Here is a 24,574-nt window from a genome sequence, read left to right as displayed (position 1 = left end):
TTTTTCTTACCTCTTCCTCTGTTATTTCCTCCAGCTCAAAGAGGGGTCCAGTATCCACAGTTGGGCTGGGTGAATTACCAGAGGGGGCAAAGAGTTTTGTTATTTCAAATACACTGTTCAAAAAATACTCGTTAAAAGTACAGGCTACTGCAGTGGGGTCTTTAATCAGGACGTTATTGACTTTTAATTCCAGGATATCGTTAACCTGTTTGCTCTGTTTACCTAGTAATTTATTTAGGATCTCCCATACTTTTTTACCGTTTCCTTTTGCACCTTCGATTAAACTGATAAAGAAGTTGGCTTTGGCCTTTCTTAAGGTCCCAGTCACCTTGTTGCGTACATGGGTGAATTTCTGCCTGTCCGTTGACAGTCCAGATTTCAGGCTTTAAGGAGTGAGTCCCTAAGCCGCAGTAAAGAACTGTGACTCTTGTTCCACCAGGGGAGATAATGCTCCTGCCTGGCCTTCTGGCGCCCCTTCCTGGAGAAAGAGGATATTGTTTCCTTGATTTTTTCTGTGAACAGATTACAGTTGAACTCTAAATTGTCAGAGGAGAGGGTTTCATCCCAGTTTATATTTTTAAGAGCATCTCCAAAGCTTTGTTGCATGTTCTTTGGGATGAAGTTAAAGAAAGAGCAGTTTGGGGCATTTAGGGACCGTTTTTTGTTTAGTTTCCTAGCAAAGAGAATAAGATTATGGTCTGAAAGACCATTTAGCAAGTTGTAGGTTTTGGCAATTCTATCAGTTTTGTTTGTGAATAAAAGGTCTATCCTGGTTTGGGAGGTGTTAGTTACTCTGGTCGGTTGTTCAATTAATTGTGTTAGATTATGGGCATCCATGGTTTGTTTAAGGTTTTTTCTAATATGTTTGTCATCCCAATTTACGTTAAAGTCCCCTAAAAAAATTGTCTCTTTGTTAGGATCACAGGATCTCAACAGGAGCTTTAACTGGTCATAGAAATCTACTTTAGCAGTTGGCTGTCTATAGAGGCAAATCAGAGAGAAAGACATTTCATTTGATAGGGTGATGTCGACACCAACACAATCAAAGTTTACATCTGTTGACCAAGTAATCTCTTTGCAGGCAAGGGTGCTCTTTATATAGAGTAATACACCCCCACCTTTACCCTTAAGGAATTAGGAAATGTGTTACACCTAGAGAAAATCTGATTCACTATCTCAAACCGAGAAGGGGTATTTCATGAATTTTGGCAACCCATTGTCCGCCTGCTGGGAAAATGTAATGATTGAGGTTGTGTCTTCTGTCATTGCCAAGTAAATCTGATAACTTGTATGTAACCTTTCTTGTGTGTCACCACCATCTTATTTTTTTTATTTTTTTATATATATATTATTTATTTTACTTTATTTTGTATTTATTTTTTATGTGGGAGGTTGTCGCTTTTGTGTTTGTTCTGTATTGTATTTTTGTGATGTCTTTATTTTCTTATAAAAATGTATAAACAAAGTTGTTAAAAAAAGTAACATTACCTTTGCCTCCACCTTCAAGTTTCAGACACCGTGTCCAAGGGGAATGACACGTCGCAGCCGGAGCCCCACTCCTCTCCCTGCGACTCCAGAAAGGTCCTGATCCCCAAGGAGGAAAAGTACTACACTGCGCCCTTCCAGAACGCCAACAAAAACCATTTCCCGGACCCGATTATCTTCACTCCATCCATGAGGACCAGGATGGCAAGTCATACATTGAATTATCCATCTTCAAGGCCTTAAGGGGTTTTAATTACAGCTTAATGTTGCCAAGGAGTCTTAAATACACTTTCACAGGTTTGTCACTATTTTCCTGGTGCACTATTTTTCTAGTGTGCAATCTCCCTGGTGGTGCAGATATACAGTAGCCTATACTCAGGTTTTTATGTCTCCGCTGGCGTCAGCCGTGTCATCTTTTCGGGTTGTACACGTCCATCCCATTCTCAAACAATATAGCCACGAATGCCTTGAAAGACCCCCCCCCCTCCAATTTGGCACAAACTTTGATTAGATATTTCTGCTCAAAGTTCAACCCAGGTAACTTACATCACATCAGTCAGTCAGTCAGTCCGTCCGTCCGTCCATCCGTCTGTCCCATTCTCGTGAATGCAATATCTAAGGAATACATGGCAGGAGTTTCTTCAAATTTGGCACAAACGTCCACTTGGACTCAAGGATGAACTGATTACAATTTGGTCATAGAAGGTCAAGGTCACTGTGACCTCACAAACAACATTTTTGGCCATAACTCAAAAATTAATATTCTAATTATGACAACATTTCAAACACGTGTCTAATAGGATAAAATGTTGAAGTCACTGGCCCCGGAACAAGGGGGACATGGGGACATTTTGTCCCCCTTAAAATTTGGTCCCCCTAATTTTTTTTTTTTTTTTTTTATCTGAGGGGGCAACTGCCCCTGACGCTTAGAGCCCACTTTACACTGTTTACATAGCCTGTGCTGCTTGTTAACTCATTGAGTGCCAATGATGACTATCGTCGTCAATTCAAATAGTAACGTAGAGTGCCAATGACGACTAAAGTCGTCAATTGCGTTTTTTGACGGTGGGACGTGGATCAAAGCCTGATGCATCTCCTGTAAAAATATGGGGGATGTTGAATGTGTAAAAGCTATTTTACGGACCCATTAGGTGGCAACAGTGCTCTCCAGATTAGAGAAAGGTGAGGAAGAAAACAGAGAAGAAGCCGTGGGGACACGGAAACCGCATCGGTATGCATCGATATGCATGAAGCATAACGTTAGCTGTGTCTGCAGCAGCCAATCTGCTCCCACAATTGAGCCCCTCCGTCTCCGCTGCGATAGCTCCTCCACATGATTAGTTGTGGAGTTGTTATTATTCTCACTTGGAAGTGCTGGGAGCCGGCGACAAAAACGGCGGAACGCTGTGAAAAAGCTGGGTTTTCAGTGCAGAGCAAACGCAGCAGAGAGCCACCAGAGCCACTCCCACAGAGGAGGAGTTTGCAGTTGAGGGGGGTGGGGCACGCAGGGCAGCATACAACACTGACCCAGACAGAAGGCTCGATGGACAGATTGGTTGGCAAACACAAGCTAGAATATCTGATGCCCACCAGCAGTAAATCAAGACCAGCAAGAAGGTGTAGGGTCTGCGCACGCAGGGGCCAGCGCTGCTGGTTGCAGCTAAAAAATATTATTTTGCCAAACAAAATTCCTTTGTTTTCGCTGTTTTACTGAAGGAAATTATTTTTGAGGTGTCACTACATCAGAAAATATTAGCTTCAGAGTCAGTGATGTGCTTGAAATGCTTCATTTCACAAAAGGCTCATTATCTCAGCTTCTAGTTTGAAACGTCTGTTTTTGGTGAAAACAACCTATCTTCTACTGCTGATAACTAAAGAACGGAAAATTATATCAATAAACTTTTTTTTGCTGATGATACAATAGAGTCTCATCGTTCTTTGGGCGTGTTCGGTGTTTACATAGTAATATCACACAATATTCTGTGGGCCTCGAGAAATCACTGAAAACGCTCTGAAAGGGCTGGCACTGGGAGCATCCGTTTTCCAAAAGTGGCTGGCACTCAATGAGTAAAAGCCGTGATCGTTGTGGGATTATTACACCTGAGACAGACAGACCCAGGGATCAAGTTACAGAGAGCCCACTTTACACTGTTTACACAGCCTGTGACACTTGTTAAAGCCGTGATCATTGTGGGATTATTACACCTGAGAGACAGACAGACCTGCACTCACTGTCATTGGCTGCTGCTATAATCGTATACAGTTATTGTTATTTTATTTTTGTGTTGAGATGACAAGTTTTGCACTGTGTTTCGAAGTGATAATAATAATAATAATAATAATAATAATAAGTTCAGTGTTTCTGCCTGTGTTGCTGTCTGTTGTAGTGTAATTATAAAATAACCTAAAGGGAGAGCAGGTCACCAAGTGAGTGAGAAAAGGAAAAATACTGAATAATTACATCACTACAGTATAATCCTAATGTTAATTTAAAATGAGATATTCATCTAAATATGGCTAAAAATCATCCAAACATCCATAAAAACGTCAATTTTCCCGCTTCGGGCGCCGATTAACAAAATAATAATAATAAATAAATAAATATTATTATAACCTTTATTTAACCAGGTAAAACAAATTGAGATACGAAATCTCTTTTACAATTGCGACCTGGCCAAGAAGGCAGCAAGTTACAGATCAGATCATACACACATTTACATACAAGATACAAAAACTAATTAAAACAGAGCACAGACTACACCAACACTGCATCAGAAGTAATAGTAAGAAGCATACGAAATAAAATCGTATATTACGATTTACATCCTAAAATCATAGTCATAAAATGATGATAAAAGAGGCATAAAATGCAGAGGCATATTGTGCACAGAGGAGTTTAAATATTGCTACAAGAGGCATAAAGTGCATAAAGAGACAAAGTGCACAGTGGAAGTTTAAATGTTGCCACAGGAGCAGCTCGAGACAAGAACCTCTGACAACTTGTGTTTAAAACTGGACAACGAAATCAAAGAAACCAACTTAAAACGTGTCTGCAGGTCGTTCCAGGACCAGGGACCAAAATAAGATAAGCTTCTTTTACCAGCCTCAGTCCGTACAGGAGGCACTTTAAAGCGCAACCAGTTGGATCTGAGATTATACGAGGTAGTTATGGACACAAATTTAGAGCATAAGTAAGAGGGTAACTTACCCAGAATGGTCTTATACATGAGAATATACCAATGCTGCATCCTACGCATAGTCAGGGAGGACCATCCGACTAGATTGTACAAGATACAGTGATGGGTCCTGTAGCCTGAGGTGGAAATATATCTCAAAGCCGCATGAAAAAGTGGATCAAGTTTGGCCAGGGTAGTAGGACACGCGAATCTATAGATAGTGTCGCCATAGTCTAACTGAGACATGAACAGGCTTGCCACCAGGCGTTTACGAGAAGGCATAGAAAAACACGATTTCAATCTATACAAGGAGCCCAAGGTGAATTTGAGCTTCCTGGACAGAATTGCAATATGGTGTTTAAAATTTAGGTCCTTATCCAGCCAAAAGCCTAAGTATTTATAAGTATCCACATACTCAATGGCTGTCCCTTCAAGTGTGTGGATAGCAAGCGGAGGAGCCACAGTGCTGCTATGTGCAAATAACATTGTCTTAGTTTTGCTGGCATTTAAGAGCAGCTTAGCTTCGATAAGCTCGTGCTGCAAAGAGGTGAAATCAGATTGGAGATTGGCGATAGCAGCTTCACAGGAAGGAGCAGAGGAGTACAGAACAGTATCGTCCGCGTACATGTGGTACTGTGAGTATTTCAGACGGTCAAATAAAAATTGTGTCCCCCTTATTGCTAACTCGTTCCGGCGCCACTGGTTGAAGTGATGACATTTTATATCCAAAGAAACTTCACTGTCATAATGTTTTGCTCACCACTGTAGCTGAGAAAACGATCTTGGGTCATTCTAGAAAAACGGCGGAAGTGCTGTCACTTACGTTTGTAGACACCAAAATCCTTTAAGTTGACCTAATAATCACATTAATTATATTGATTTGGACCCCAAGATACTTATTTGAGTCCACCCATCTTCATTTCCTCTCCTTGGATGAGAACCAGGACAGGAGGCCTCCTGTTCATCTGGTAGTCCAGCACAGGCTCATTGGTTTTGCTGATATTGAGCTTCAGGTGATTGTCATTGCACCATGGGACTGAAACTCTCTGTCAGTCCTCTGTAAAATCATCACTTCAACATTTGCCACTGCTGGGTGCCTAAGACGGCTTTGGACGTCATCCACAACATCCATTCTCGCTACAGGCTAACTACACCACCCACACTAGACTCTCAAACAGTGTTTTCGGCCGTCGCTTCAACGATGGATTTTTCCAGGATTGTCTTATATGACACACATGCCAATTCGAGTGCACAAATGTAGGCCCCTATCGTTGCATCGGCCTAGTTTCTACGCCGAGCGCCTGGCGCAGTGGGAGTGGACCAGCGCACTTGATATCTTGGTCTTGGCGCTACACGCAGCCTAAAGCATTACAACCACGCCTTTTAAGCGTAAAATTATGCACCGTCATGCTGATTGGATAAGTGCAATAAACGAATCGCACGCTTGCCTTTTAAGCTCCAATTCCAGTGGTCCAGCAAAACCAGACAGAAGCCAAGGGCTCTGCCCCCCCCCCCCCCCTCCCTTCATCCAGTCTGTCTGTCTCCATATAGGCTATTATTCCATATTATTATGCTTCTCAAACCAATCTAACTGCAGTTTAAATACTGCAAGCATGTAAATACGCTACACTATAGCAAGATCAAAGTGAAAAGAATGTTCTAAAGGCATCAGCTAGAAAAACATAGCCTATCCCTATATGATGAGATTCATTTTATATTGGTGAAAGTTTGTCCAGAAAGATATCGTTTTCTCTCCCCTGCTGCAGGTAGAATGATGCACATAAATATACCCTACATTATGTAAAGTCATTGCATAAATGTGTTTTTTTTGTAAAACTAAAGTGAAGTGTGAAGTAGGGCCAAGTTATTGGAGTGGACATCACAGTATAGCACATGACAGTAGAAGCGCGTTCCGCAGCGCGTTCCGCTGTCACTTATCTAAATCACGTTAAATCCACAAGAGATATATATAGGCCCAGGAGGACATATATGTTTCACATAGGGTGGTGTATTCATTTCGATGTTTCATTTGGTCCAATATTGAAATGTGTACAATTGCAGGTTGTGTTACCATTACACATTAATTTAGATCGACCTTTTATATCTATTTCGCCTCATTTGGTTGCTATTCAGTAGCGAAATGGAGAAGCACAATGCATGCTGGGACATGCCAGGCAACTTACAACTTATTTTTCCTATATGGGAAGTGTGTTGTGCCTGTCTAAGCGAGGGAGTCAGAGAGAGAGAGAGAAGGGTGACAGAGAAGAGGCAGAAGAGCACTGGCGCACTGAATAGGCCTGGTTTCAGAGAGAGACAGAGAAGGGTGACAGGGGAGAGGCAGAAGAGCGCTCCTTGCAACTGGCGCACTGAATAGGCCTGGTTTTCAAAAGCGCAAAGCGCTAAATTTACGCCAGGTGGGAAGATATCATTACGCCGAGATTTAAGGCCGACACGCCCATTCTGGCCCATTCTGGGACTGCGCCACGCCCATTCGGCCTAAAGCGCATTTGGCAGCGTAAAGCCATATTGATATCTTCCCGAAGCAGGCGCAAGGCACGTTTTTTTGCGTTTAAGGCCCGTTTTAGCGCCGAAGGCCTGTGGGAGAATAGGTGCCGTAATGTTTATTGGCGTGCGGACCGACTTCCTGTAAGCCCAACTCCAGCAAATTTAGCTCAAATTTAGCTCACATTTAGCGCACATTCCAAAGCCTACTGTCAGCAAATTCGAGCCAAATCCGAGCTACGCTAGATGCCGGCACACCTGAGAAAGTATCATCGGCTCTGGGCAGGCCATACCCAGATGGATGTGCGGTTTGGTTTGTGAAAACAAACAATACCGCCCCATCTGGCAATGTCAGGTTAATGTAAATAAGTATTAAATTAAAATGCTGTATATTTACGTTTTTCTTCTCCCAGATTGCATTGTGGCTTACATCATCTGTATGACATTATACAGCTGAATGCTGTTCAGATTTGAGTGTAAATCTATAGATTTTTCCTTTTTTCACCAAACACAGCAGGGCAAAAATATATATATAGGCTATATACAAGTCTATATTTAAGTTGTAGCCTATTGGCAACATCACTTAGGCTATATATCACACAATAGTAGGCTAGTTTAAATAAGGAATTTATTTATTGCACATTTCCAACCGGCCAATTGAGCCGGCGACCTCTTAACTGCCAATGACGAGTTGAGTCATCAAAAAAAATCCAACGGTTGACTGCCAATGACGAGTTGAGTCGTCAAAAAAAACAAAAAAAACAATTTGACGGTGGGACGTGGATCAACGCCCCCCACGTCTCCTATAAAAATATTGGAGCCACCGAACGTGTACAACCCATTCCACCGACCCACTAAGTGGCGACAGTGCTCTCCAGACTAGAAAAAGCCGAGCCAAAACTGCAGGGGAACGCGCGAGGAAACCATTATCATACTGTAAAATGGATTGGCGAAAACGCTTTCGCTTTCGCGCATTATCGCGCTGGGAGCTGGCGGTGGGGGATTGCAAATTTGCATAATAGATTATGCGTGCAACACACTTTGAAACACCGCAGAAAGCCCACAATCGCACGCAGCTTCATTGTACAACCGAAACGACTCATGCAGACTCGCCCAAAGAGCAGCCGCCAGCAGCCAGGCAGCACAGACAGGCAGAGCCTCGCTTGTGACAAACGCTGCAAAGCCACTAGAGACACACCCACGGAGGGAGGAGTTTGAAGGAGAGGGGGGTTTCCTGCTGCTATAGAGGAAATTACTGTTCAAAACTATTGTTTAGATGTCTGACGTCTTACGCCAAAAATAAATGGTTAAAGTGACTGTTCTATCGAATTTCACAAAAAGCCATTTATCTCAGAATAAATTTTCAGACGCTGAAACCATGCTGTATTCTACTGCTAATGCCTACATAACTACTAACTCTACAAACTAACTCTTTTAGACAGAGAAAGCACACATTCTATTAGTTCTTTTGAGATAATTTGTGTTCACAAAATCTTAGCAGAAAAGAATCCTCGGCTCTTGAAAGATGAGCCAGAATCCTCAAAAAAAAAACCTTGGCAGAACCTACCTACAGTATTGAAAAAACGGCTGGCAGTGAATGTGTTAATTTACCGGCCCACGGGAACAAATACCGGCTAAAAGCCGGCAATTACCGGCTAATGGAATCCCAGATTCACCCATACCATGGTATGACAAAATGGATACGATTGTTTGCTAACATGAAGTATAAAACTATTTGATAGTATGAAGATGACTTGTTTCTTCTTGTTCTAGGCTTATTACATCCTGACCCATCTTGGCCTCACCAAGTTAGTGAAAGACGGAGTGTTCAAAGCTGCCTATCCTCTGCATGATGTGAGTGAGGCTGGTTACTACACTTTATTCAGTTACCAGTGTACCAATGTTTCATACAGATTGAGTGGACTTTCAAACCTAACGTATATATCAAAATTATTTATATGTGTCATTTGTATTGTTATAATAATAGCTTCTATCCAGCTCTGTGGGCCACTGTCATTACAGGTGCCTGACCGCGTGCCTTTATGCACCGGTGGGACAGAGGGAGGAGGCTTGCTGCTCGGGCTGGGCAGGGCTTCACCAAGCCCGGCCTCGGGCTGCTCGGGCCGGGCAGGGCTTCACCAAGCCCGGCCTCGGGCTGCTCGGGCCGGGCAGGGCTTCACCAAGCCCGGCCTCGAGCTGCGGCGGGCTTCACGTTAAATGCAGATGTTTTGCTTCAAATTTCTGTTAGGATTGTACATATCCCTGGTTTTGCGAAAATGTCAAATGCAGACATTTTATTCTGGCGATTACAAAAAGTGCTATACACATTTAGTCAACATTATATATGATTTTTTTATTATTATACATAATTTTTTATACTTTACAGTTGTCTGCAACTCTGCATTTCTGTTTCTCTTTTACAGTATGTGCACCTGATAACGCCCCTATCTTGTTTTTGTTGTTTTCTCAACTTAGAATTCTCTCATACATGATCTTTGTAAGGGAACAGCAGTTTGCAACTTAGAATTCTCTCATACATGATCTTTGTAAGGGAACAGCAGTTTGCAACTTTCTCTCATACATGATCTTTGTAAGGGAACGGCTCTCTCATACATGATCTTTGTAAGGGAACAGCTCTCTCATACATGATCTTTGTAAGGGAACAGCTCTCTCATACATGATCTTTGTAAACGAGCAGCTATCTCATACATGATCTTTGTAAGGGAACAGCTCTCTCATACATGATCTTTGTAAGGGAACAGCTCTCTCATACATGATCTTTGTAAGGGAACAGCTATCTCATACATGATCTTTGTAAGGGAACAGCTCTCTCATACATGATCTTTGTAAGGGAACAGCTATCTCATACATGATCTTTGTAAGGGAACAGCTCTCTCATACATGATCTTTGTAAGGGAACAGCTCTCTCATACATGATCTTTGTAAGGGAATTGCTCTCTCATACATGATCTTTGTAAGGGAACAGCTCTCTCATACATGATCTTTGTAAGGGAACAGCAGTTTGCTACACTTGTTGTCTGGGCATTGTGGCTTTGACCTTTTTTCTCTTTAATATTCGTGGCTTGTAATGTTGGCATTCTAGGAATTTAAGCGTATTCTATATTTGCACTCATTGTAATGTGTGTGTGTGTGTGTGTGTGTGTGTGTGTGTGTGCGTCCGTGTGTGTGCGTCCCTGAAATAATCCCTAAAATATGAAGTGTAAAGGTATTGCACAGCTCCCTCTGAGGTGTTTTGTGTTTCTACAACTCAGTGCCGCTTCAATGCCAAAGAAGAGAAGGAGCGTGGTAAGAGATTCATACTCTATCAAGAATGGGCTCACCCCAAGAACTTCTACAAAAAGCAACCGCTTGACCTCATAAGGTAACTCAAGCTTTTATTTTGTGTTCAAAGAGGTTGAAAATAGCAAAGTCTGCACATTTATGCACCTTTCATTGACATTAGTGTATGTTTTTTTGTTGTTGTTGTCTTATGCTAGGGAACTCCATTACAAGACATAGTGCAAGTACAGTAGCTACATAGTCACAACAGTAATACTATGTTTACGTAAATAACGCAAACGGTAAATAAGTCAAATAAGGCAAGCTGAGGAAATAAACTATAGAAGAGCAATAAAAGAATAGAATAAATAATGAAAATAGCACCACTTGTCAGTGAAAGGTGCAGTCTATCAGCAGTGTGAAATGAAACTGATATTTCTGAACTAATGTGACGATCAGGAGGATCATTACAATTTGATCATCTACACCAGGGGTGGGCAACTATCTTTCATGGGGGGCCACATGAGAAACCAAGATTGTTGCCGGGGGCCAAACAAATATTGTCATGCCGTAACCCATGGATGGGCAACTTTGATGATAGAGATTGCCACAAAAACATTTCCTCGCTACTAGATTTTGCTGAGGGCCGAACGGCGCCAGCGCGAAAAATTTTGGGCATTTGAAGCCAGGTTTAGAGGAATAACTCATTTTAAATTAACAGTTGTGATGTCATTATTCAGTCTTAACCACCAATATTTTATCCTTTTCTCACTCACTCCTATGTCACCACCTGCTCTCCCTGCAGGGCTTGAAATTAACTTTTTCACCACCTGCCAATATGGCTGCTAGATTTTAAAGTTACCAGCCAATTAGAATTTCCAATAGCCGAAATGTTTTTCTTTAAATAAACCAGAATATGAGTGGGTTAATTTGAGCATAAGTATCAGTAAGTGGCCCGGATTCTCAAAGCCTGTGTTGAGGGTCACACGAACAGAAATGCACTCTTGAAGCTAAATAAATCCAAAACCAACAAGTTAATTATTTAAATTTCTACTTCAATGTAGAACAGTCATTTCTTACACATGAGATTACTTTTAGCCTTTTAGTCATAAAGATTCTTGAAGATATTCCATATTCCAGACTGAACTGCTATAACAGAAGTGGAGTATTGGCCAGAATGACATGAACATTTGGACACTTATTCAGCGGGTATCTTGCACTGTAAATTTATTTTAATTGTATTTTTTGCGGTTAACGCTTCTCAAAACTAGGCCTTATTCAGTGCGCCGGGGATGCACCCACGGCGTTATCCTTTTTTGCGGACATGCCTTTCCAAAGCAACTCTCAGTTGTGTCTGCATGCTCGTCTGATACAGACTTCTCCCCCCTCTCTCTCTCTCTCTCTCACTCACTTGCACTGTCTCTCTCCCTCTCCCTCTCAATCACTCTCTCTGTCGCTATCTCACTCTCTCTCCCCCCTCTCTCTCCGTCTCTCTCTCGCTCTCTCATTCACATCTTTGCCAGTCATCTTCTCATACCCTCCTGACTTAAGCTGCGTTCACACCGACCTATTCAAGTTTTTCGCTGGCATCGAGTTTACATACAAAGTCAATGCAAACGAGCGATTGAGCGTATATTCGCCCGGGAGAAAAATCGCTGGGCGTCCGAGCGACAGAGACCGAGCGATAGCGAGAAAATTTGCTCGTCGCCCGAGATGAAATATCCCAACTCGAGAGAAATTACGCTGGCATCAGTCGCTCGCTGTTCAACGCTGATTGGCTGCTGTGTGAGAGTGAGTCAAGGATCACACTGGCTTGGACAAACCGCTGGTTTATTGTGTGGCAACAAACCGCGTTGACAGCTCATTTACAGCCTGACAGCTGACATGAAGTGAAGTCTGTACTACCGGTATAGAGCTCGCATTAGGAGCACGCTGATAGGCTTAGCTTGTAGTGGACAAATATCATGACATTGCGTAACGTTATAGCCCCCAGATGTCCGTCAATTATTGTGCCTGTTGATGAGCGATTTAAACAGAGCGACAGAGCGATTCCAAAGGGTTTAATCGAGCGACAGAGAGAAAAATAAATATCTCGGTGTGAACACAGCTTTACATGGTTTTTGCTTCTAGGGCTTTTCTGACCGGACTGGAATCGCTCCGCGGATCGGAGCTAGGAAAGGAAGAATGTGATTGGTTTACTGGAGATCACCAATCCAACACTTGTGAATAATTATACGCTTAAAAAAAGCGTGGTTAAATGGTTAGCTCCGGCATTCTGGCTTTTAGCGTCACAGAAAAATTAGAGAATGCGCATGACCACGCCCACTAATAGCATTGCGCCCAGCTATAAACGCAAATTTAAAGGATGGCTTTACCGTGGGGAATATGAATATATATTAAATCTCACGCCCCTAAGGTTTTCGAATCCGTTGAAATTTTTGAAATTGGAGGTTCACTGCCAGAGATATCAACCGAAATCCACTCTGTGTGTGAAGGGGGGGGGGGGGGGGGTGGTGGAGGGGAGGGGCGTGTGCGGGGACTCGAAATCCTACATTTCCCACAATGCACTGGGCTCGCGTGGCCTTCGTTTCCATGCCCACCCCTCAGGCATTTGGCTGATATCAAACTCCAGTAGGTGGCGGTAATGCACATATGTTTGCCAACCGCCATAAAACTCAAAGAAGAAGAAGAAGAAGTCTTCGACAATAAAACATATAGAGAAGAAGAAAAAATCAAAAATAAAATTGCCTCCAAATTGCACCAAATTTAAACCGAAGTATATATGTCGGGAGATGTCTTCATAAAAAAAATTTCATGCATTTTAAGGCATTTTCGTAGGAGTTACGCGCATCTGATGTTGTAACTATTTTCTGTAAAAATGTGTAAAAACGGGTACATTGCTCAGCGTTTATTTTTTTACTTCAACGCACCTACTACTAGATGTAAAATTTGACGAGCTTTCCAATGCCGCCAGTCACGTGTCTGTCCGTGCTTCCGTTCCCGAGATATGGTCTCTTTGCAAGGAGCTATGGAAAGCTAACCTAGCTACAGCAGGCTAGGTGGTGGAAAAAGATGGCTGCCTTTTGTTTTTGTTCAAGACCTCTGAAGCTGCGTGGAGGACCTCTAGAGGCGGGACCATGGCTCACAACAATTGTAGTTCATAGGTCCTCGACTTCCGCAAGGCTGGACTTGTCGCTCTGACGCGTTTTGTGTCAGAGCGACATGGAAATAATGTGAGAGATGCTTGATATCTCTGGCTGTAAACAACCAATTTCAAAAATTTCAACGGATTCGAAAACCTTAGGGGCGTGATATTTAATATATATTCATATTCCCCACGGAAAAGCCGTCCTTTAAGGCCAGGGGGAAAATAGAGCCCATGATGTTTAAGTCACCCTAACAACTTTGGTTTGATTAGCATCAGCAGAAACGATCATCAGTTTGAACTGCAACTTGAAAATGAGGAAGACGGGGCATCTGAAATGATTATATTTATGTCTTCTCAAAAGCTTATTTTCCGACACACAGTGGCTCATTATGCTTATTATAAAATAGAGATAACATGAATTAGCGATGTAATGTACCTCCATGCTGCCGACAGCCTGCTCTGTTTGCTGTCCGTCACATAGATAGCACCTCCCGCTTTATCTCCCGCTGCTGTTTGTAATGACTTAAACATGGTAAATGGCCTGCATTTATATAGTGCTTTTATCCAAAGCGCTTTACAATCAGTAGGTACATTCACCCATTCATACACCGATGGCGGCAGGCTGCCACGCAGGGTGCTGGCACACCATCAGGAGCAATTTGGGGTTCAGTATCTTGCCCAAGGACACTTCGACATGCAGACTGGCGATTAGTGGATGACCCGCTGTACCTCCTGAGCTACAGCCGCCCAACATAATATTTAGAGCGGGAAATAAGATCCAGGGTGTAAAAAAAAAGGAATTATCCTTTAATAATCACTGTATGTATGAGCCCTTTCCCTAAACTGGATAATGATTTTTTTTTTTACTTTGATTTGATCACTGGAGTAATAATGCAGTTAAGATCATGACTGGCAATGGCGAATGTTTTCATTAGTGTGGGGCAAGGAATGTAATTTACATCAATTTAAGTGACTAATGTAGGCTATACCAACAAATGCGTTCCTCGTGTTGATAATCCTAATTTCATTATCATCCTTGGAGAAAAAGTAACGTTATGTCACACAGGACTTAGCCGCCGTTCACACTATACGCCGAAGCAACGCTCAACCTAAGCTGAACCTACTTACCTACCTAAGTTTAATTTAGGCATCCTTGTTAACAGGCGAAGCCGTTCACACCACCACGCCGAAGCCACGCTCACGCCTTGCTCTCGCGATCGTTCAGGATTCACGCCTATTCCAAGCGTGACGCGTGCTGAAGTCGAGCATTGATCTGTTAAGCCAGGCATGAAGTCAAAAGAGAAGGCTTCTTGCGTGAATGGTTAAGCGTGTGCCTGCCTCAAGCTTTAGTTCTGCTTACGTTAGGCGTCCTGTGTGAACAAGAGCTTACGGTCATTTGTGAATTATTTTTGTAATTCCTCTTTTTAATTGTACAACTAATTAATGCAATACTTCTTACAATTTCGACGACTGTGGACCTCCATAGAGGTGGAGTGAGATACCATTGATCTTATCTCAAAGTATCTGTTTTATAAGTTTCCATTGCGGGAAAGGCAGGAATACAATTTTATTTCTGGGTTTTTTATTTATTTTCTCTCCCCTCCCCCCTTCATTGTATTATATTACATTACATAGCGGTCAATGTCACATCTGTATACATCAGAAATATGACTCTAGTGAACAGTAGACTGCAGTATTTGTTATCTCCTTCCACAGGACGTATTTTGGGGAAAAGATTGGCATTTACTTTGCCTGGCTGGGTTTCTACACAGCCATGCTCGTTCCCGCCGCCATCGTGGGATTGGGTTGTTTCATTTATGGATACAAGACTCAAGAAACAACCACTTGGAGGTATTAGTCTTCTGTCTGCAGACTCTGCAGGCACCTTTGATGCTATTGCTGTTGCTTCATTTGATACAGTCTAACCTCTGTCCTGTGTTAAATGATACAGTCTAACCTCTGTCCTGTGTTAAATGATACAGTCTAACCTCTGTCCTGTGTTCAATGATACAGTCTAACCTCTGTCCTGTGTTCAATGATACAGTCTAACCTCTGTCCTGTGTTCAATGATACAGTCTAATCTCTGTCCTGTGTTAAATGATACAGTCTAACCTCTGTCCTGTGTTAAATGATACAGTCTAACCTCTGTCCTGTGTTCAATGATACAGTCTAATCTCTGTCCTGTGTTAAATGATACAGTCTAACCTCTGTCCTGTGTTAAATGATACAGTCTAACCTCTGTCCTGTGTTAAATGATACAGTCTAACCTCTGCCCTGTGTTAAATGATACAGTCTAACCTCTGTCCTGTGTTAAATGATACAGTCTAACCTCTGTCCTGTGTTAAATGATAGTCTAATCTCTGTCCTGTGTTAAATGATACAGTCTAACCTCTGTCCTGTGTTCAATGATACAGTCTAACCTCTGTCCTGTGTTCAATGATACAGTCTAACCTCTGTCCATGTGTTCAATGATACAGGCTAACCTCTGTCCTGTGTTAAATGATTGTGCAGCAAAGAGGTGTGTGACCCTGAGATAGGAGGAAATATGCTGATGTGTCCACAGTGCGACAAGGAGTGCACTTACTGGATGTTAAACAGCACCTGTGAAGCGTCCAAAGTGAGTGGTATTTTATTTTTATTTCAGCTCAGAGTCCATTTGAAGGGTGTCAATCCAAAACACTGCGTTCCCATTTAATCTAAAAAAAAAACTGATAGCTATTGCTCATTATAAGAATTGGGTGATTACAGACGATTACATTCTCTAAAACATTACTATTTTGTGAATAATCAACCCGTTCAAACTCCGAGCGCCTAGCATATTGACGCTTTGTCCCGCCCCTTGTGCGTCGCTTGTTACTAACATGGTACCCTTGAGCGACTGGAGGAGCTAACCTCTCCCAGACCCTAACGCTAAACCTAACCTCTCCCACCCCCCATGCCTAAACCTAACCTCCCCCTAACCCTAACCTCTCCCACCCCCCATGCCTAAACCTAACCTCCCCCAGACCCTAACCCTAAACCTAACCTCTCCCACCCCCCACGCCTAAACCTAACCTCCCCCCAGACCCTAATGGGGGAGCAGTTGACTAATGGGGGAGCAGTTGCCATAAGCGTCAAAGATGACTTCCATGGGTTTGCATTGAGTTTAGTCGGAAAGCCCAAGTCGTTTCATGGGTCGCTCAAGGGTACCATGTTAGTAACAAGTGACGCACAAGGGACGGGACAAAGCGTCAATATGCTACGTGCTCGGAGTGAGGACGTGTTGGAATAATGGACCCATACTCTGACAAATTTATTTCAGCTCAGAGTCCATTTGAAGGGTGTCAATCCAAAACACTGCGTTCCCATTTAATCTAAAAAACAAACTCTGATAGCTATTGCTCATTATAAGAATTGGGTGATTACAGATGATTACATTCTCTAAAACATTACTATTTTGTGAATAATGGACCCATACTCTGACAAATCATTATGCCAGACTGAGTATGGGTCATATCTTTCAAATGGTGGATATCTCATTTGGGAATAATGGTCTTAATTTATTCTCTCGATTTTGTATCTTTGTACCACTGGTTTTATGCTTGCTCATATGAATGCTGTATGTGTCAGAGGATGAAACAAATCTATACTATACAACATGTAGTCCCGACCAACCACTCTGATTGGTCAACTAGACATTTGGACCATCAAATGAGCGTAACAGCACACCCATGAGTCATAGCCATGCTCAAATGGGGGGAGAGCCTCAACACTAGCTGCGTTTACATGCACACTTTTCCCTCAATCTGATTGAAATCAATCGCTTCGAAGATGTTGGTCAACTGTGGGATGTGATTTAATATGATCAGGGGTCTCATTTATGAAACCTTGCGTAGAATCCCTACTAAGGATTCCTACTACTATCACTGACTACGTTTACATGCACACAATATTGCAGTATTATTCGGAAAATGACAATATTCTGAATTTGTTAAGGGTCATGTAAACAGCATATTCCAGTTGCTTTTTCTGAATTTGCCCTTTTTCCGAATTTAGCATTTTCCAATTAAGACATCTGGGTTATTTCAGTATTATTCGGGTTTTAGGAGGATTCTTTGATCATGTATACAGCGCAGTGCGGGAGCCTTCCTCTTCAACTGCTAGAAAGCTCTAGAAGAGGCGATATAATCATATAATCCATCATCTCTGGCATGCAAAAAGAAAAGACAACATTTCTGATCGGGAGGAGATGAGAAACATCGATTTAAAGAGAGAGATATTTAAAGAGAGTGGTGCCCACGGAAGTCCAAAATGCTTGCGAGCCTGCGAGGTAATAACGTAGGCCTATGGACACCAGTTAGTTCGATTATTTGAATATTTGTCACTGTTGTATTTGTCCAGAGCCATGCACAGGAAGCATCACTGCTTTGAATGCTTTTGGTTTTGAACTGATTTGCATCAAAGTTGTTTTAGGACAACTGTGATGATCTAAATGCTTTTCTTTCTCTTTCTCTCTCTTTCTTTCTCTCTTTATTTTTCAGAGACTTTGCATATTTGATAACTTTGGAACCCTGGTGTTTGCTTTTTTTATGTCAATCTGGGGTACGTTTTTTACAATTCAAACTCTCATGACAAAATGTTATGTGCCTGCATTGTTAATTACAATAAATGGAATAGAGAGCCGCAGGAACGAGTCCGGAAATCATCGATGCTAACACTCCTGGTTCTTCACTGTTTTCGCCTATGGGAGTTTTGAATGGGTTTTTGGCGCGATGCTTCTGATAATCTCTCTGGGCAAAGCTGGCTTAATCAAACGCGAACCAGTGTTTAGTAATATCATCTTCACACACGAGGACCACTTTTATGAGTTTTGAAGCTTTTACGTGCCGTTAAAAGGGCGGCTAGCTAGCAAACGGCTAAATGAGACTACACACTGTTGAGTCGATGGGGATATATACGTCAATAACGTCACCACTTCAAAGGACAAACACGGAAATTCTCTTTCCCTCACCTGGTTCAGCCCCGTTCAGCCCGGGGTAATCAGTGCACACATCAACAACAGTCCAGGTTGAGTGCTGACGTGACGTGGAAGCCTATGCGACAGTGTGTAGTTCTGGATTAGCTTAGCTCGAGCTTTTTACTTCTAGGGCTCGCATTTATGCTACAAAACTCATGAAAGTGGTCCTCATGTGTGAAGATTATCCGACTGAACTCTGGTTCGCGTTTGATTAAGCTTGCGTTGCCCAGAGACCTTTTTTGAAGCATTGTGGCAAAAACCCATTCAAAAATCCCATAGACAGAAACAGTGAAGAACCAGGGAGTCCAGGACTTCCGCGTTCTGACTACAAAAATACGTCATCCCTGCGGCTCTCTATTGAATTGTTTCTAAATTTGGAGATATACATTATACAAAAAATAATGGACTGTCATTAGATTTATATTAGTGAAGTGGTGAATGTATTAAATTGGTATGGCTGTTGACGGCTTGCTCTACTCTACTTGCCACTTCCCAATGACTGTAAAAAGAATGGACAGGATATGAGTTATCTAGAAGTGAGGCCAAAGCATCTTAGATTGCCGGTCCCAGTATAGGTCACAAGTCCCACCTGTGCCATGTTAGTGGATGGGAAATTAGCCAAACTAAACAATCAAAAGTACACGGCAGATCATTTTTTTCCAAAGGTGGTTTCTATCATTTTAGGTAGTTTTTGTCAAGCTAATGTACTGTATGTTCAAGTGCTTATTTTTCTGATCAGTTTGTTTTTAAGTAGTTATTTAAAGATATAAAAAGGGCTGATTGACAGCTGTGACAGCCAGTCTCAAGCTGTCACTGGCAGCTCCTCTAATGACAGCCTTGTATAAGTGTGTTTGGGAATAACAACAGTTGCATAATGTTAAGGTATGGTTAGGACAGTCGAGCTACTACTTTTACTTAATTTCTGCTACAATGTGATGTGTGATGGGACAAACATTTTTATCTGTTTATTAAAAGGATCCCCATTAGCTGCCGATAGCTAGTCTTCCTGGGGTCCAAGACAAAGTATACATTAGGCCTACATGACACACAATAATTAAAACACAAAAACACAAAGTAAAATAATAGAAAAAAGAATAAACAGCCAATCTAAGCTAAGACAGACATTAGCATGGTCAGCTAGCCCTTTAGCTGGCCAATAACCCAAATAATATACAGTGTTATTATTTGACATTTCTCAGTTTGTTCAGCCATAGTAACCACCTGTAATGCTAGCAGAGACCGGAAAAAAGTAGCTTGTTATCCTACTTCACACAACAGTTGTCAGGAACCTACAGTAACCTACAGAGTGAGTGTATTGTGTTAGCTCCGCCCACCCTGTGTCACCACAGACTCTTTGGGATGGGCTTGCCCAGACTAGGTGTTACAAAGCTTTCGCATCAACACCAATTCAATGGCCATCACTAGGGCTGACCCAGGGCTTCGGATACAGCCAGCTCCCTGGAAGTATCCCTGAATGACATTTCGCTGATGACATCAGGATATGAGCCGCTACATGTCAGAAAATAAGCTATTTACGGGATGTAAATACAAGCATTTCACATGCATTTCACAACAGAAACAGACCCAGCTGTGGCCAAAGCAGAGATAGCCTGAAGCAGTTTAGCTGTTTAAAACATGTCGCTGGGTTTTCTCCCCAAAAACGTTTACAAAAACAAACCCAACAAAAACCATCATAAGTGTTGGTGATGTTAACATTGACTAACGTTAGCTTGTGCTTAAGACTAGTAGATGGGCCAGAGGAGTTGTATGAAACACGTCTCCTAGCAAAGGCTACACGGACCAAACAAAAATGAGGACTTCAGCAAGGACAAGTTCTGAAAATATGTGCCTTCATACTTATTCCAGCTAAACGGTATTGGTTGTTCATATTGTCTATGAAAGGCAGATGTGCTAGGCTAATGTTAGCATTAGCAAGTGCTAACATTAGCACTTTACAACTGCAGTACAACCGATGCTGGAATGAGACACATTTTCAGAACTTACCACTTCAGTGCTACATCCTCACTCACTTCCAAGTCATCTCATCTTCTATTGCGGTCCCGACTCCATTATTCCATGAGACTGGTGTGTTAGTGGCCGTTCACACCATACTCCGAAGCAACGCCGAAGTCACGCTGAAACCACGCAGTTTAATTTTGGCGTCCTTGTTAACAGGTGAGACCGTTCACACCAGCCGCACGCCACGCCAAAGCCGCGCTGAAGTGATCGTTCAGGATTCAGTCCTATTTTCCTGGCATAACGCGTGAAGCTGCCAGGCATGAATTCAATGGGAGTTGTGGGCGGGTTCAAGGCGCACAGAGGAGGCGCTGAGAGGAAAAGAGAAGGCTTCTTGTGTGAACCGTTAAGCGTCAGCCTGCCTCAAGCTTATTGTATAGGCTCTGCCTATTGTGTGAACGTGCACTTAGCCAGGGAGCCCAGAGAGATTCAGCTCCAGCAGGCAGCGATCTAGCAAGATTGCTGCGGCTGCCCTTCCGGCTGGTTGCCGTGGACAGCTTGGTCTAGTGATTGGTTAGGGACCAATCATCGTAGCCCGCCGACCGAAGCCCGCCCCCTCATAGAAATGCTCTGAGGTGACTGCAATCTCAGACTAGAATAGGAATGAGTTTATGATTTGAGATTCAGTCTGAATATAAGGCTAGTATTGACTCGATCGGGGCTAAAACCCTAGGCTCGCCCGCTGCACAGGCTCGCCGCGCACATCGCCCCGCAGCTCGGCTGCTGCGTGGCCTCGCTTGCTCTATTGGCATGCACAGCGCACAATCGCCTGCTCTATTGGCATGCACAGCGCACAATCGCCTGCTCTATTGGCATGCGCAGCGCACAATTGCCCAACTTCGCATGACTGATGACATCACTGTCACTGATGTCACAATGCCTATGACATGATCAGCGCCTATGACATCAGCAATGTCATAAGATGATTTTGGTCAAATGATGTCACGATATTGCCCACTTGAAACTTGAAATCCATTTTGAAATTGCAGTTTGAAAAGCAATTCCAAATAGAATAAGGATTTGACCTTTTAAATGCCCAATTTAAAGATGTATTCGTTATTCCATTTTTAAATTTAATGTTCAATAGGTGATTTTGAAAATCCCTTTTCAAATTGAACTTTTTTTTTTTTTTTTTATACCCCCCCCCCCCCCCTAAGTTCCTTAAGTGTTAAGGAAACACTTCATTACATTCCAAACAACTCTTCTGGTCCTCCATAGAAATAGCGCGGCTTCCCGCACATGGACAAAGTTAGCCCCCGAGCCTTTCTGGAAGAAGACCTTTCTGTAAAGGTGCTCTTATACTCGAGCAAAGCTCCGCGGGGGTGAGGCCCCGCAAGTCTCCGTGCAGACCCCGCGCTGGAGCTGATGCCATTATACTCAGAAAGTGATCAGCATGTATTGTACAATGGTGAGAACAGCCCGTGAAAAGTCGCAATGAAACGCTATTATGTGCAGTACTGAGTGCGCTTTCACTCTCAAACGACCGCACATCAGCACACGAAGGACTCACCAAACTTGTTTTTACTGAAAGCCGTTTTACTTCTCAGCCCTGATTGCCTACTCTGTGCTGCTTTTAATCTCTCTCAATAATGCTCTCAACACAACACATTTACTTGGTGAAATTACTAAAAACGAACAGTTGCAAATCAAAGTTTATAGCCTACCACATGGGTCAAGAAATGTGGTGAAAACACAGCTCAGTGTTCAGGGTTCAGTGGCTTGAAAGCGGCCATGTTTGGAGAGAAGCCGTGCGCTGCTCGCGCTGTGAGAAAAAAAATCAGGCACAAGGCGAGCGCCAGATGGAGCTAGCGAATAACCACGCCCAACAAATTTACGTCATTTGACGCACCCGCCCCTCGCTCCACCCCCGCGCCCTTCACGGCAGGGTGAGCATAATTCAGCCTTAAGAAAGCCACACCCAGAAAGCCACACCCCGAACTAATTTCATTGGTCGCCACAACTGCTTCTTCCTGAAAATGTGCAGCAAGTGTAAAAATTAGGTTAGGATTATGGGGAGGGAATTTCAGCTCAGCTTGTAGCATAGTGAGTAAGATGCTTGCCTTCCAATCCGATAACTGGGGTTCAAGTCCTGGTCAAACCTTATGTAAACCCTGGTTAGGCTCTAATGCAGTGGTTCCCAACCTTTTCCAACTCAGGGCCCACTTTTATGTCTCAAAAATGTTCGCGGCCCACCTCCGACCCCATAAATACAAAGGCCATATAATGCGTTCTCAGAGCACTTTTTTATTGAAAATTGAACATAAAGGACTGAACTGAATACAGGAGAAACATGTTGGAAGCTCCACAGTCACTAACACAGCACCTGTAACATGTTGCAACACCTTCAGTATTACAGTTTTCAAGGAGCTGTCCACACACACACACACACATACACACACGCACACACACACACACACACACACACACACACACACACACACACACACACACCAATCATTCAAGGAGCTGTCCATCAGCACCACACAGATGTCAGAAATGACAAGCAAGGGGCTGTCTGTAACAGGCTAATTAACAAATGATTAATAAATAACGGTATCCTTCAACAATGGAAAAATGCATTCTCATAACAATTTGACATCCAATATCAGATCCAAACAAAATCCAAATATCAGAAGAAAGCCCATTAAATCGATAGGGTTACAAATAAACACAAACCCAATATAAAGATGATGTAAAGATGAAACTTCAATTCAAGCAAAAGCAATAACATCAAAGAAACAAAAATCATACTTTTTCAAGTATGATTTTTCAAAATCTTTAAAAAAAAAATAACATTTCCCCCCCCCCCCCCCCCCCCCCCCCAAAAATCATACTTTTTTGGAAATGATTTGGCGGCCCACTTGCAATACCTTCGCGGCCCACCAGGGGGCCGCGGACCACAGGTTGGGAATCACTGCTCTAATGCATACAGGTGAACTTCAATGACGAAGACAACAGTCAGTCTGGGTCAAAATGGCAATTACAGGTTATTTATTAAAATAAGGGTCAAAAGGTTAAGTTAATTTGTCTTGGTGCAGTGGCGCAGCACCCACGCCAGTCAGCAGGCTGATGCACTGGGAGTATACCATCAGTGAGAAACAAAAAGGTTACACACAAAATAAACCCTCTAAATTTTCCCAAACACAAATCACCCAAACTATTACCAGTGCCACAACAAACCTTAAATGATACCACCACAAATCAACAGGTTAACTCCCACTGCACCAACCGCTCCCGTGGCTAGAGGCCACACCAACCGCAGCACTAGAAGAGATAAAAGAGTCAATACTACGGGTCCTGATCTGACCCAAACAAAACACTAATGGAAGTAAACGGCTACCAGCACTTTGCCTGTGGATTAGACATCAAACATTAACTCATTGAGTGCCAATGACGACAGCTGTCGTCAATTCAAATACTGACGTAGAGTGCCAAAGACGACGATTGTCGTCAATTGCGTTTTTTGATCTAAGCCTCTTACATCGCCTCTTACAATATGGGAGCTATTGAATGTGTCTAACCTATTTTACAGAACCCTTAGGTGGCGACAGTGCCCTCCCGATTAGACAAAGGCCAGGAGAAAAGAGAGAAGAAGTCATGAGGAAACGGAAATCGCATCGATATGCTTGAAGCATAACGTTAGCTGTGCCTGTGCAGTCATCTGCTGCCACAATTGAGCCCCATCCGTGTCCGCTGCGATAGTCCATCCATATGATTTAGTTGCCGACACGGCGACACCAGCGTCTTTCTGAAAAGTTACATTATTCTCAGCTGGGAGCCGGGGACACGCTGTAAAAAAGCGGGGGGATGCAGGCAGCGGACTTTTCAGTGCAGATCAAACTCAGAGCAAACCGCAGCAGAGACACTCCTCCCACCACGGAGGAGGAGGAGGAGGGGGGTGGGGCACGCAGGGCACTACAGCAATAGCATACAACCATTGACAGTACACACACACCCAGGCAGCAGCAGGCT

At 42.9% G+C, this 24,574-nt stretch overlaps 1 protein-coding gene across 1 annotated transcript in view; it reads left to right on the top strand.

Moving 5' to 3' along the window:
- Nucleotides 1–24,574, top strand: part of LOC310776668 (anoctamin-6-like) — an 88,996-nt gene that overhangs the window by 42,298 nt on the left and 22,124 nt on the right. Inside the window, exons 6-11 of the mRNA XM_083636831.1 lie at nucleotides 1,508–1,689; nucleotides 8,937–9,017; nucleotides 10,436–10,545; nucleotides 15,307–15,441; nucleotides 16,102–16,207; nucleotides 18,111–18,171. Coding sequence (XP_083492957.1) covers nucleotides 1,508–1,689; nucleotides 8,937–9,017; nucleotides 10,436–10,545; nucleotides 15,307–15,441; nucleotides 16,102–16,207; nucleotides 18,111–18,171 — 675 coding nt within the window. The remainder of the gene's footprint in view (nucleotides 1–1,507; nucleotides 1,690–8,936; nucleotides 9,018–10,435; nucleotides 10,546–15,306; nucleotides 15,442–16,101; nucleotides 16,208–18,110; nucleotides 18,172–24,574) is intronic.

Source organism: Poromitra crassiceps (assembly GCF_964638095.1).
Source record: "Poromitra crassiceps genome assembly, chromosome: 5".
In the NCBI taxonomy this organism is placed as follows: Eukaryota; Metazoa; Chordata; class Actinopteri; order Beryciformes; family Melamphaidae; genus Poromitra; species Poromitra crassiceps.
This window is presented reverse-complemented; position numbering and strand designations above follow the sequence as displayed.